Source organism: Hyalella azteca, unplaced genomic scaffold, assembly GCF_000764305.2.
Source record: "Hyalella azteca isolate HAZT.00-mixed unplaced genomic scaffold, Hazt_2.0.2 contig7076, whole genome shotgun sequence".
NCBI classification, from domain to species: domain Eukaryota; kingdom Metazoa; phylum Arthropoda; class Malacostraca; order Amphipoda; family Hyalellidae; genus Hyalella; species Hyalella azteca.
The window spans coordinates 222,375-237,105 of record NW_025937210.1 but is presented as its reverse complement, the minus strand read 5'-3'; the positions used below and the strand labels follow the sequence as shown (position 1 = coordinate 237,105).

Sequence of the window (14,731 nt, the reverse complement as noted above, 5' to 3'; positions counted from 1 at the left end):
AAGTGCCAGAAGTTGCTTACACATGGGGTCAAAGCAGTGAAAAACCGTTTTAAATCCATGAAAATTCTGATGTTTGTTTGCAAGTTTGGAGCGTGCTTACGCGTCATGGTACTCATTTCTTTTTTGCTCCTAATTTCTAAAACCTTCTCGACATCTTTAAATTCTTCCAGAGTTGATAAAAAAATTGGATTTGAATTTCTAATATTAATTACAATACTATGATAAGTTTCGTGTTCAAGCAAAGCAGATTTTGCCCATATTAAATATGTACTGAAGAAGCTATTTCAGGAAGGATTGGAATTTGTATGAAAAACTCCCGCATGGTTTCACAGCTTGAATAATTTTCACCCTTCATAACCGAAGCCACGCAATTAATTTATCGAAATTCCGTAACAAAAAGTCAGACAAGCCGTAACGGCAATGAGCTCATGGTGACAATTAAATTTTACGGTTTTCCACTATGCGATTAAATTTATTCAAATAATATGAATGATTCTATATTATTATCAACCGTACCAAAATTTGGGAAATTAGTATATTTTCAAGAAAATTTTGATGCTGGCGAACGCAATAAGCGTCATAATTTCGATATGACGCCTTAGCACCTAAGCAGAGAACAGAAGCTCCGCGTCCCAGTCAAGCACAGAGCAAACACCGCCTTGTGCTTGAGACGCCCTGATGACACCAATTCATTGTGACAGTGGACCTCTGAGACGGCCGAGGTGACAGAGAAATTAAAATGCTTGAGCAGACGGCCATGATGGTTTGATGCTGTAGTGATGTTTGCAAAGTCCTTGTGAATTTTATATATCATATATATGATTTAGAACCTACATTTCCGTCGTCAACTGGATTTTGTCTTTTCACGTGCAATCTATGTTAATTTACGGAGATTCACCGCGAATCTGTTCTCAATGGTATTAAATGAGGAAGAGTGCTAATTTTAGTTCAATATCAATATATCGGCAGTTGAATATCAAAGCCCTAAAGAGCTGCGGAGAATTAAAGCAGCCTTAACTATGTCGAAAACATTACCGAAATTTGTACCTAAATAATTTTGACAAATAATTCGATTAGCTTCAAATTGTAGACCTTCGTAGACTTTATCTGAATATTAGCGTAAAATATTTTAGTGATAATCCATTCGCCTCTACGCGCCGGCAGGAAGTAGAAGCATCATGCGGAGCAGCAAGAATTCACACGCAGGACAGAGGGTTCATTCATTAATGGCTTACAAGGATTCACTTCTCACGTCGTATCATAAATGCAAGTTACTATAAGCCGTCTATGAATGGCGCTAGTAAAACACCGCGGATAAAGCATGCGTAATTTTTGCTCAACTACTAGGAAGACCTCCCGTCTCTTGCATATAATTCACATCATATTATTAACCACAATCCTTGTAAATGAGGTTACCGTCAGTAGACAACAAATTTTGATGGCAGTAGAAGAAAAGAAATTACATCGATGCCGTGCTTTGGATCGTGATCACCGTGACCGTTGTCAAACGTGGGAGTAAAGCTACATAATGTAGCCTTTTTCAACACTTAATGAAACGTTCGATATTTTGAATATCGGTAGTTAAAATGGCAAGTTCTGAAATTGCATCTTTAGTTTAATATGAAAATTATTTCCTAATTTTCGATTCAGCGTGAGCATAAATGCGTAATTTCATCGTAGAATGTATATGTTAAACTAAAGAAGACATTTTTTCATTTTTCGCATTATCAACCGAAACATTATGACAAAACAGGAAAGAGCACTGCTGTGCCTGTGACTCGCATCCAAGATAGACAATATTATTTTAAACCCGAGCCTCGAGTACAATTATATAATTGTAACATAATAACTTAACCTTAGGTTTAGAGTTTATTTTAACTTGAAAATTGTGTATAACTTTCTATCAAGTAAACGAAAAAATTATAGACATTGTGAATAAATTTTAAATTTTACAATACATCCAATGAATGCGAAGAATATCGTCTAATTGTTTCACTGTAAAGTATGCATCTTAGTATATATAAACCCCCACAACAAAACACTGGCCAATTCTACTAAACGATTCTTCCAGCCAACTACGCATTTCGCTTGCTCTGCCAGGTTTCTTTTGTTGTTTGTTTTTCATCAGAATAGTAAGTCCTTCAGCAAGAGATCTGAAAAGAAATTAAAGAAAAACTTATTGTCTTTTATGGATTTTAGCATCAGAAATGAGCTACGAAAAAATTCGTCAACAATTCACCTTCAACGACGATAAGTCTAACATGTAACCTGCGCAAGTTTCGAAAGCAATCTAAAGCTAATTCTGAAAAGTGCTTATTTAACATTTTCGTAGAATTAGCAAAAAATTCATAATGAATTTCAAAATATTATAATTGATTTGAATTTATCCTCGCAATCATAAACTGTTTCATTTAAATGCATGCATGTGTAGTACAAATTAAATGCATGGTCTAATATTACAAAACAATACGAATTAAAGTCATGGTCTAATATAAGTTCGTCTCACCTTCTTCGACGCGGGAGAAAGTTTTCTTTGCCCAGCATATGTACCGCCTCGTTTGATTGCAGGAAGCGCGGGCCATTTGCTCGCCGACATTGTGGTCTTCAATGACTCCCTCTGTCACAGCGTCGGTAATTGTGACTGGTTGACTCTGTGCATCGGCTTCGCTTGCATTTAAGTTCAATTTAATCTCGGCAGAGATGAGGACATCATCACTATGCTCGATGCTGGTGTCTCTGTGGGGCCTTGAAGCTCCCGCAGACAGTGTGTTCGAGGTCAGGTTGTTGGTGCTGCTCAATTCTTCATTGCTCTGGGCGACGATGTCATTATCGGGGCTGCTGATGCTGACGGTGGTAGTTTGCAAAATTGGTTTGTCCTTGATCGTTGCAGGGAAACCTAATGCATAAATTGGGCACTCATCCTCTGTCGATAAATTGTCTCGCCGTACCCAGTAGAAGCCGCGGTCTGTGGGCGAGCGAAGAGCGTGGACATAGTTGATATTCAATTAAATTAGTTGAAACCTAATAAAAAATCATTATTTTTAAAGTAAATCACCAATCCGAAATCCTTCAATGAGAACTGTCAGGAATTTTCTTGAATATAAGTTTTACTATTCGAAACTTTCTACGAAAACTCTTGAAAATTTGATTTAACTGTTATTCGTATCCTTGTTATTCGTATCCTTGTAAACTAATTGCTCGTCAACGACTGACAGTATTTTTTTGTCGTTTTCTTAGCAATTTTCTTACTAACTACACCATCAGTTTATTCTAGTTCTCAGTCTCACACGAAGTTGCGTGCTGGATAGCTAGCTCGAGTGTCGTGTTCAGGAGCTGATCGCGGGCAAGGACCCCACCACCGCCCCACTCACAGTCCCTCGCAGCCTCTGGATATGTCCCCCCTCGTCTCACGATCCTCACGCACCCGTTGTCCACTGAAGTATACTCAGGGGCGCAGAGAGGTTTGAGGGCTTCTTCATCTAAGATGTTATTTAAGATTATATTAATTATCTTACAAATATTACAATTATTCATCGAAAGCGCATTCCCGTGGAATATTTATTTGAAAAGATGATGCAATGTCTTTCTGTTCATAAATTTTACCAGATCTTCGGCAGCTAAAAAAACATTCTACATGCTCTTCAGAATAAAGTGTCAACATATTAGTACTTACAAGAAAATATTATGTTTTAAAATATCGAGTTCCTGAATCAATTCTCACCACTTTTCTGGACTTCACACAAAACTGGAAACCTGGCGTCACACCACCGTTCAGCAAGAGTGAATTGACTCGACTTTCGTGTGACCGCATTTAAATCAACTTCACTACCATCCAGTGAACCTTCGCGAAGTATTCCAATATCGCCGGCACGAGCTTCAGCCTGGAAATTAACCTCGTAGTGATGTTCTTGCGTTTCAAATGAATTTTTCTGTAGGTTAGTTTCTATACTTTGATTGTTCCCTGAAGAAAAGGATTGCCTCCTGGAAATCAAACACAGTGGAGTGAACGATAAACGATCTTGCCCACTGTTCTCGAGGGGAATGTTTGATGAATTTCCGGGCCATAAATCGCTGGGGATTAAATATTTACTTTGTTCCCACACCCACAGCTCTGGGGCAACGCTGTTCCAGTTGCGGCCTCCCAGCCACACCTCTTCTGCGCACGTATAATAATATAATAAAAAAACGTATGATAACGTGTTAACGAGAGCATTTAGATCTATTAAGTTGCACTTTAACACAATATTGACACAACTTTACAACAGAGGAATACGCGAAATCATAGTACATTAAAATTCCGGATAGTTATGTGACTCAATCGCCATCCCTTACAAAATACTCATAGATAAGCAATCTTACGCGTCATTAAATGGAATAAATTTTATGCAGTTTCAGTAGGCATTTAGTGTAAGCACATTGGTGCTATAAGAAAAAATCTAAACAAAGCTAGCAAGAAAGAATGTTTTCATTTTGTATATTAGTATCTATTTAAATGAAAATATCTTATTATATAACATGTATTAAAAAAATATAAATAAGTAAAATAATTAATTTTTTTACAGCAGACTGCCCTACCAGGTGCTCCATGGACGTCGTGGAGGGCTTGCATAACATCGTTGTGCTCAGCGGCGCTGCTGAACTCTGCGATGTGGCCCATGAACCTGGCGCACGCGCTCACGGCAGCTCCCCACGGCAGGTCAAAGGGCAACACGCCAAACGTTCGGTTGTTCAGGGAAACCAGCGTAGAAAATGGAGACGCTGGGTATACATGTGGACGTTAATCCAAGGGAAAATTATGCAAACCAATGAAAATTAGGTAAGCAAGCTATGAGAAAATAAAAATTTTGCTGAAAAAAAGCACACTAATTCATTGAGGAAATCTGTCCTATTCAAACATGTACATCAAACTATTTAATTACATTAAAATTGTATCTTTCTATGGAACCAATATCAGATATCATGATTTGAAGAATTGAAAGACTGTTCGGATAAGACTATTATTTATTATTATCGGTGAAATTTCACAGTGCAACAAATTTCCTAATCCTCACAAACTCAAATAATTCGTCAAATTTATTTGCGTTTTTGAACCAAAAACTGTCAAGCCTCACCGATAGTAGGGGTAAAACTCTCAGCAACTTATTAAATTAATCGTTATCTAATTTGCATATCAGTTACGTCAAAACCATGAATAACGTGAACCACTTTTACATTCCTATTAATATAATTACAAGTATTACTTATCATGATTAATAATTGCTTTTAATTATTATAATTAACAATTGCTTATTAATTACAAGTTTCCGGTGCCGCGTAGGACGACGCTGGGGACACTGTGTCCAGAGGCGCTCCGCCTGGAGGAGGCGAAGGAGCTTCACGCGCTGCTCTTTTGATTTTGTTTTCGACCTTTGGGCCTCCTAGATTATGAGGCATGAATAAGTTTGCATTCGTTGAATGTTCAGACACAGCACCTATTGAAGCGATCTTAATCAATTTTTGAGCGGAATTAAACCGCCAAAGGAGAGGAATTGATTTCGTAAAATAAACTACGTGGAAATGATTAATTAATTACGTGAAAAATTTTAAATGTCCAAAAATTAGTAGAAAACATAAATTTCTCCTCTACTATAACACAAATTTTGATTTTGATTTTGCTAATAAAACAAGTTTTATATGCATAGATAAATGTCTACTCTCATTTTCGATTGTGTTATTGTAATAAATCTCCATTCGTTGACAGATCAATATTAATATTTGAATAAATAAATTTAAAATTAATAAAAACTTTAATACTTTAAATACTTTAAACTAAAAATTTAAAAGCCGTTTTACCTGCAGGGTCTTGAGTAGCACCGGCGCGCATGAAGCAGAGGAACCACATGGCGGCGCTGCAGGGGACGGAGCGCAGCGTCAGATGTTCTGCCCCGTCAGCGTATACGCAGCGCGAGGAGGAGGCTCCTGGAATCTGCTCACGCAACGCGATGAATGAAAAACATAATACTAATGAAATGAACTGGTTCATAGAAAACTACAATAACTCATTATCTTTTACGATTATTATTATTATAATTACCGGTATTCATTTTATTATTGTCATTATTATTATTGTTATTGTTATTATCGTGACGTATGGTACAACCGAACTTCGAGAATAAGTTACATACGAAGGGACCTATGAACGAGGAAACGATTGTAATAAATAAGAGCAAAGATATTGGGTAGGATATTGAAATTTTCTATGTAAAGCAACCATAGATATCAAGATGATGAGAGAAATTATCGTATACATAGAAGCCGTACATCAGTGGCGTAAAATTCGAGCTCGTGCCAAAGTGTGGGCTGGATGTTGCTGCCGTCGGTCCAGACGTAACCTCGGGAGCCGTTGCCCCGGTCACTGGCGCCCACCCAAAAGCGCCTTTGTACTAATAACAAAAATAACAGTCAATACGATTAAAACTGCAACCTTGCTACTTTATAAAACAGTATGGAGAAATATATTGTATGCATATTGTGTTCATATCAGTAAGTGTGATTAATGTTGGAGTGTATTGCATTCGTAGTCGTAAGCGTGAAGAACCCGAATATAGTCGGTAAATGGTTGTTATGTATACGAATGACAAGTATGATTAAAATTTCCAATTGTAAATTAAGTAATGGTAAGCAAACGTATAAAATAGGCAATGGAAGGGGGAATTGAGGGGAAAATTCGCTCGCAAAGTGAAAAGTAAATAAAGGATCCAAAAATCGCCGAAAAAATATACACGTATATAGTTGCCGCCTGGTCGAACTAAAATTGCCAACCTACAATCTATGAAGGCTAATATCAGTCGGGGCTTGCTAATCGTTTCATTTTTCGTATCTGATTTATTAAGAAGCTCAAGAAGAAATAATCCCGGACGAAAAATATCTAAATGTATTCCAGATCTCATTAAACCTGTTTAAGGGACTGCGAAATAGAAGGGAATACCATTTATCATTAAACATGATATGAAAGGATAACAAAATTTGTACCATAATTACCTTGCATTCAAAACTAACGCACTGTCATGACGCAACTCACAGTGAGTGGAAGCTTGTTCGATGTATCGAGCAAAGTCAGCCCACATTTTCAGGTCCTGGAAGACGGCAAGCGTCGCGCCCTGCGCTTCACATTGACGGGACGCCGCCAGCCACGAGGCGCTCGATGAAGACGCCTGAACACAAACGTCGCCGAACGCGAAGAATCCGTCCTTACACGGCCCTAGATATGAAAAGGATTCATGTTATACCTCGAGAACGATACACTTTGCTAAGCATGCATGCTCGTCTATTGTTATCAAATATTTATTGCATTTACGATGCAATGACGAATAATCAAACGTTACCTTCAATAAATTACACTCTTCGTCGAAAACAATTATACGCTGCTAAATTGCACACGCAGTGAATGAGACGACCTAGTCAAAAATGTTAGCAGAAGAATGGAAATAATTCGAGAGAAAGTATAGCTATACAGTAGAAGTTCTGGATAATTTTAACTCGGTAAATTCAACTTACGCTTCTGTTCTTCCTTCTGGCAAAGGAAAGCTTTCTCTGTTAAACAGGAAGCGATGCGACTATCGTAACCAAGACGAGCTTCGGCGTACAGACAGTTCGCCTTCAGTACTTGGTCTGCAAAAGGCACGCGAACTGATGCTTCTTTTCCTTTCACAGTTAAAGCAGACGTGTACGACGACCACTTCATGGACGTGGAGAACGATTCACTAGAGAGGATTAAGTGTTTTGACTTGATACTTCCATTCACGTTTGTGGTAAACCTGAAGTAATTTCGTGGAACATTCAACCTTTTCTGTGAATAATAAGTTCGATAACGCGAGGTTTCTAGCGAACGCAATTTCATTTGATAGGTCGTTATGCTGGTCCTTGCAGTCGTCGTTAGAGTTGAATTGGCATGTGATGGGATAACAGATGAAGAATTAGTCTTCAGAAATTCCTGTTGAACGGCGTGGCGTGTTTCCCAAAGCCATTGTCGGGGCCACGAGTATTCTGAGTCACTAGCACTCACCCAGAACCCAGGATGTGAAGAGTCTGAGTTATTACGACTAGCATCACGCTCTGAAATTGAATCAAGTACTTAATGATATGAATGTTGGCGCGAGGCTGTGGTCCTCAAATAATATGGCATAGGTCATAAGGATATTGATTGCAACGAAAGAATAATAATTAAGATATAGGGTTTAATGTTTTATCATATGGAGTAAGCATTTACTGTGATACACGATCGAAAGAAAGTAAGACAGTACAATCATGATGCACATTTAATTCATGCATTAACTGCAAATAATTCAGTTGTGAAAAACATGCACAGGAAAATTGGACAACAGCAATTCTTTCAGGTTGCGTTTTTTTTTTGTATGATTTGACACATGATATTCACATTATTGTACATTGGTTTCATAATTATTTTTGAACACAACACACCTCTGAGCTCCCGAGCAATGGACAGCCACACACGATGGTCAGGGGCGTTTAGAAGCTGTCCACCGTAAGCCCGGCAGACGGACCGAGCGCTGTACCAGTCCGTCACCGCGGACGATATGAACAGACAGCCGCTGCTGTTGCTGAGTGTCCATCCTGAAGAACAGGGTCCTCCTTCTGTAGGTGTTGGGCCGATTAGCACATTGTAATGGTTGAATTTATTGAAGCAAAATGAGTTCTAAATGAATTCATACATTGGATCATATGAGTGATTACAATGCCCATATCAATTAATTCCGTTTAGAAGTTGTAGGTTAGCGTTATTCATCTGGCAAGAACATGTGATAGACAAAGAAAAAAATGTAGAATTAGCTATTTTTTCAGATATTTTCGCAAATCATTACTCGGGAATAATTTTTCTCATAAACGAGCACTGTTTCGAGACATTGGTTTCAAACTTGGTTTCGACTTTCAAAGCGAATTTTTTTTAATCGGACCTGAACGAGCATGCGGTGGTTGTAGTGGCTCCAGAGAGACCGATGGCTTGGCTTGACACAGGAAACGATTCGAGGAAGAGCAAGCTAAAGGAACAGCCTTGAATTCCACGTCGCTGTCCAGAGCCCCACATTCGTATTCGTCGGGGAAGGTGACACTAGGTCCCCATATCCAGGGGCTGACGAGCTCACTGCCCCTCCAAACCCATGAGAACTTCCCCATACTTGTGACTGACCGACTGAGCGACACCCACAGACTTGTTGATCCTACAATAAAACAAACGGAGAATGAATCAAATTTGTGTCGTAGCGATGGAATTAACATGAATTGGAATGATTCTTGTTATTAACGAGTGTGTTCAGGTGAATATGATTTTATTTCGAAAACAACGGCAAACAAGGTGAGAGGTTTGGCCGAAAAAGTAATTTATGTAAGTAAAACAGAACTTGATTCTAAAACTAATTGCAGGACTTGAATATGAGCTAAAATGAATATGAATAAAACATACCACTGAATCGCCATGAGCTGAGATACTCTCTGAAGTAGTCCCAGTGCGCCTGGTCTGTGAAGGAGGCGAGCGCAGCGCCTGGAGAGGCAAGGCTGCAGGCGTCGTGCGCCGTACGCCAGGTCGTGGCTACGCCCGACACGAGGTAGCAGCTGCCAGCGATGTAGTAGAACCCGGCCGGACAGGCGTCCGATGAAGGGGGGTTTACATTGTCTGAAGTTCAAATATAATTTAAAGAGATATGAGGTGAAATCAATAAAATCTGCATTTGTAGGCACCCTTGTACCTAATTATAGTAATGCTTTTGAAGAGTACGAAGATCATTTGATTGTCACCATCGCAAATTTACCAAGAAAAAATAATGATATAGTAACTTTTATTTCATTTTTCTTTGCTTCTTAATTTGTGGTTCTGATCAGACCCCAGGAATCCAAGATCAAAGAAATGGCGGAAATTCGTTATATATTTATTCCTGGAAAATTTGGGAGTAATCTTATAGTAATTGTCGGAACTTTACTGCAGTTGAGTAGAATGGGTTCATTGGTGCAGGTTTCGCTTATTTATTCAAATTGAGAAATGAGCAATGAGAATGAGAAAATTGAGTAATGAGAAAATTGTTCATTGAGAGCACAAACAAGAATGGACGAATGGATTGATGGGTTAGATAAGTGAATGAAAGCTGTAAGTGTTTAATGGATAAACAAAGTATACAAAATAGCCTAGAGAAAGTAACATAAATATCACTGACTCTTAATACTTGTGACGTAAAATTGCAATCGTCACAGCTTAATCACGATATGTTAGGTACAATTTGGTAGGACATACCATGTGGCTGCAGAGAAGTTCGGCGACAAATGAACTGCAATTTGTCGTGGCATATTTTGGGCACTCCCATAACACTGCCGTTGGACTGCAAGCTTAGGCAAGTTGCTATATCTCGCCCATCTCGAATCTGTGAATAAATATTTACTTGAAGCATAAAAATTTAAGTTCAAACCGAAGTGAACCACTGAATTCAGCATAGAATGTAAATTTGTCAACAATCGTTGAGCCAGAATTATATCTTTACTATTTTAACTGTGAAATAAAAGTACGAGCGCATTCGAACTAAATTAAAATAATCATGCTTATTTTTTCAGAGCGATTCTATGCACTTTTTAAATATGGTTCAATTAAAAAATGCAAGAACATCGGTTTTTTATGCGAATTTTCCCCTTGATAAGATTCCCATAACTGAATATTATTGCACCCAAAACGTTCCCGGGAATAATTTTAAACATTACAAAGGTCCCGAAAATTGTTAATGAACTTCAAGAGGTTCACCCTGTTTGTGATGAGAAAATCGTCCTTGTAGATCGCTCTGTCGCTCCAGATCCACTTCACCTCATTGTCATCAACCACCAGATTGTTGGTGGCCCCCACCCAGTACTGGTTACCGAACGCTGCCCACCATGAGTTGAAAGCGCTTAGTTACGCAAGATCAAAGTCAAATATACATTATACAATCATAAAATAATAGGCCAAGAAAATTACCTATATTTACCAATGTTCGATGAAGAATAAATCGGGAAGTTCGTGTTTCTTCTCATGTTATTTTTACGTCGCCGTTGAAACTGCGTTCTAAAGAAACTGAAGGAATTGTGTTTGAACAAAAATTCCCATCAATATACCCTACTTAATTTAAACAAGCTCATAAAATTTCAATAAAATCAGAAAATACATAAATAAATTTCAATAAAAAATATTTGATTAAGAGAACACCAGTCAGTCATAAATAATTTTTTAATGAAATTTCAATTTATAGACAAAAATCCTGAAAATAAAAACGATGCAAGTTTTTCGGGCGCACCCGTAAGAGTTTGTATGAAGTGGACGTGTTGCCGCGGGTCGTGGAGGGTTGCCAACGAGCCTCCCAGAGCCTGGCAGGAGGCGGCCGCGTCTCTCCAGGAAGCTCGCTCGTGCGTGTTAGAGAAGCAGTAGTAGTCTGCATCCAGCTTGATCCAGCCAGTAAGGCAGCCAGCCGTAGCTGTCGTAATGCATTTATTATTATAGTTTAATTAAGTGTTTAATAGGGTGAATCAGTCTCTACGCAGATTCCAGACCTAGCACAATTCATACAGCTTACTGGAGTCTCGAACCCGCATGTCACTGATCTAATCCTAAAACTTCGAACAGTATAATTCAGGTCAAACCAATGAATATCCATATTCGTATACAAAAGTTTATGTACTGTCACCTTTACAACAAATTCATTTATCTTGATTATACGATAGATCGTATTCTAAATTCCTTTAAGTCAACGTGGCAAAAAACGCGGCTTCATTAGCAATTGATCTAATTTGAACTATTACTTTATTACCGTTCTATACTATATAAAAACTATAATACTATTCATAAAATTATATTGAAAACATTACACAAGAATTGAAGTTTACCCAGAGAGATTTATTTTTTGATAAATTTAGATTCTATACTGAAATTATGCACACTAACGATATGCCTCGAAGTGCAGACTCAGTTCCATGCGCTCGAAGTTGCCGACGATGGCGCGCAGGCATATGCGCTCCCGTCCTTCCAGGCATGCGCATAAGTCCGCAGCGCAATTCGCTTCGCACATAATAAAATAAATAATGCCGAATGTAAGAAAATCTTAATCAGAAACCGTATTATGAAAAATAGTTAAGACCGTGAAGCATCAGCCAATCACCTACGGCTTTTCAAGCCAAAACCACAAATCAAAGACGAGATATCAGTGTAGAGTGTACGTAGGCTGCAACATTAGTATAATTAGGCAGAAGTTTTTCTTTTATGCAAGTTTAGGCTGCAACGTGCACTTAGGACACTACCTGTACTTTAGCAGATTTCGAAAATATGGCCCCAGGATATTAATATCTTCATTTGATTGAAATTTCCATCATATCAGTCTGGTTGTTGGCACGTTAATCACACAATTAATACAGAATACCTGCATGTATGTGCATCATTTGCTGGGAAGGCGGCTCAGCGATGCCACCCAAAGCGTCGCTGCATTGTTTCATGAGGAGCTTCAGGCTGCCAGCGGCTCTCAGAGAGCACGGCTCACGGTCCTGTTAATGTGTGTTATTAAATCACAAGTGAAATGCTTTCAGCATTAATTAAATGAACGTGGCAAAAATATCCCTCCGATTCTGTGCTGGCCCTATTGCCAGGATAATATCTGATTATCAAAGCGTGACGACGAAATTACCTACACCTTCATATAATTTTTAGAATACCCTCTACTATCTTCGCGAACTATCATATTTTACCGATGCAACCACGATTCTCAATTTACCACGATCACTCAACATGAGAAGATTCTCGGTGAGGAAGACACTTTCGTTTTTCGATTGAAAATAAAGAGTATAAATGTTAATTAATGTTAGGAGTTAATATGATAAAATACGACTTCATTCCACTTACCTCATTTATTCCGCGGAAACATTCACTTGTCTGCGGGAGAAAAAATAAGGGTATTAAGTGGTGGAATAAGTTCGGAAAGTTTCACTATAAACTTTGACAATTAAATGGTAAAATAATAATGAACATTTACATGAATCGTTGGCAATAGAACAATTTACACGTTCTATAGGCACAATAGGCAATTTATATGTTTGGCAATAGCCAATAGAACAACTCATATCTCGCTAAAAAGTTTCTGCTTTTTCTCCATTGTTTGTACAATATCCCGGAAAATCCATTCACGAACCTTCCACGAATCAACGAAAGCATTGAAATTATTCGTTTTGCCTGAGCGAGATTCAAAGACAACGTTGGTGCTGTACAAATTCTTGTCCTTCGTGGAGTTGCTTGGATTATTCATAAGAACTTCATTGGAACGTTCAACTCTTCGCACGTTGTCGTTGACGTGACACAAGTTTTCCGTCAAATTATTCACGTTTGTATCGTCATGGCTGAGCGTGGGTGATGGTTCCATCGTAAATGTAAGTACTTCTGCATCGACACTTCTTTGCATTCTACTGAGGCTGGGGGACGTGGTGAGGCTGGCGGTGGTAGCTGGGGAGCTTCGAGGTAACGTGGGGACAAGAGCATCTGGAACGTCCCCACAGAGGCCGTGAAGTTGCGAGCTAAACTCCGAATGTGGAACGCCCACCAAAATGTGACCTCCGCCATACTCCACCTGAGCAACCGAGGAAATTCATCATTTTACGCAAACTCTTGAGAATTGAGTAGAAATCTTTCATTTGAAAGTTGCCTCTGAATATTAATGAGCATATACGTTAAACATTGAACAAAATTAAAGGTCATAAACACTACAGGATAAAATTGAGCGATCCACTATATTTATGTTGAAAAACTTCTTCACAGTTAGAATCTGCACTAATGTGGACGCGCACTATGCCCACAGTAAATTATAAATAAACATTATTCAGGATAAATATGTTTTCATGTGTGGTTTTTAACTGCAACTAATAATTAACTCACGAAAATGCCAAAGGAGCCGAGGATGCGCGTGGATCTGCCGTGCCTCCAGGCTCGGTTGCCACCGAAGTGGTGGATGTCGTCGGTTAGTTGCACGTCACGGCCGTTTACGGTGAGCTGGTGGCATATGGTGATGTGTTAAGCGTTACAAGATTTGATTATATTATATATTACATAATTATATTATATAATATATTATAACACAATATTTGACGCAATATTTTTTATATTATATAATATATTAAATCACAACATTTGATGAAATTTATTTTATATTATTTAATATATTGCATCACAACATTTGATGCAATAGCAAGACATATACCTGATTCGGAGCGATGCTTTCAAGTAAATAAATTCGGAAACTGAAGATTTCCATAAATGCTAAATGTTAAAATTCACGACAGCCGCTCACCCAGCCAATTTCTTTCCTGCCGACGTCGAATGTAAAGTCTGCGGAGTCTCGGAACGAAAGAGTGCCCAGGCATCCAGGGTGGCCCTGGCATCGTAATATCAAGAATTAATATCACCTCTCATAACGTGTATCAAAATCTGTCAATAAATATTCTGTTTCTGAATTCTTCATCTGCAAGGACTTTGCATTGAAATTTTCCATCCACATTTATAAAAAATTTCAAAAATACCCGCCCATATTCTAAGAACCATCACTCAATTTGTATGTGGATTAATACTCAAAAATCAGAAGCAAACATGTTTGGTATGGTTCACCTAAAAGAGACTTTGACAGGTACCAGGCTGGGAAGTACTTTTGACACAACAAGTCTTCAAACCAACTAAAATAAATAAATAAAT

At 38.4% G+C, this 14,731-nt stretch overlaps 1 protein-coding gene across 1 annotated transcript in view; it reads right to left on the bottom strand.

Moving 5' to 3' along the window:
- Window positions 1–1,839: 1,839 nt before the first annotated feature.
- LOC108665771 overlaps window positions 1,840–14,731 on the bottom strand; it is a 33,468-nt gene continuing 20,576 nt past the window's right edge. Inside the window, exons 30-51 of the mRNA XM_018152566.2 lie at window positions 14,334–14,417; window positions 13,922–14,035; window positions 13,185–13,616; window positions 12,899–12,928; window positions 12,423–12,543; window positions 11,951–12,064; window positions 11,307–11,483; window positions 10,781–10,899; window positions 10,283–10,409; window positions 9,461–9,670; window positions 8,955–9,218; window positions 8,461–8,634; window positions 7,537–8,094; window positions 7,061–7,240; window positions 6,301–6,422; window positions 5,833–5,965; window positions 5,298–5,417; window positions 4,576–4,758; window positions 3,722–4,156; window positions 3,288–3,479; window positions 2,507–2,965; window positions 1,840–2,153 (exon numbers count right to left, since the gene is read on the bottom strand). Of these exons, the coding sequence (XP_018008055.2) occupies window positions 2,125–2,153; window positions 2,507–2,965; window positions 3,288–3,479; window positions 3,722–4,156; window positions 4,576–4,758; window positions 5,298–5,417; window positions 5,833–5,965; window positions 6,301–6,422; window positions 7,061–7,240; window positions 7,537–8,094; window positions 8,461–8,634; window positions 8,955–9,218; window positions 9,461–9,670; window positions 10,283–10,409; window positions 10,781–10,899; window positions 11,307–11,483; window positions 11,951–12,064; window positions 12,423–12,543; window positions 12,899–12,928; window positions 13,185–13,616; window positions 13,922–14,035; window positions 14,334–14,417 (4,377 nt within the window). The 3' untranslated portion in view covers window positions 1,840–2,124. The remainder of the gene's footprint in view (window positions 2,154–2,506; window positions 2,966–3,287; window positions 3,480–3,721; window positions 4,157–4,575; window positions 4,759–5,297; window positions 5,418–5,832; window positions 5,966–6,300; window positions 6,423–7,060; window positions 7,241–7,536; window positions 8,095–8,460; window positions 8,635–8,954; window positions 9,219–9,460; window positions 9,671–10,282; window positions 10,410–10,780; window positions 10,900–11,306; window positions 11,484–11,950; window positions 12,065–12,422; window positions 12,544–12,898; window positions 12,929–13,184; window positions 13,617–13,921; window positions 14,036–14,333; window positions 14,418–14,731) is intronic.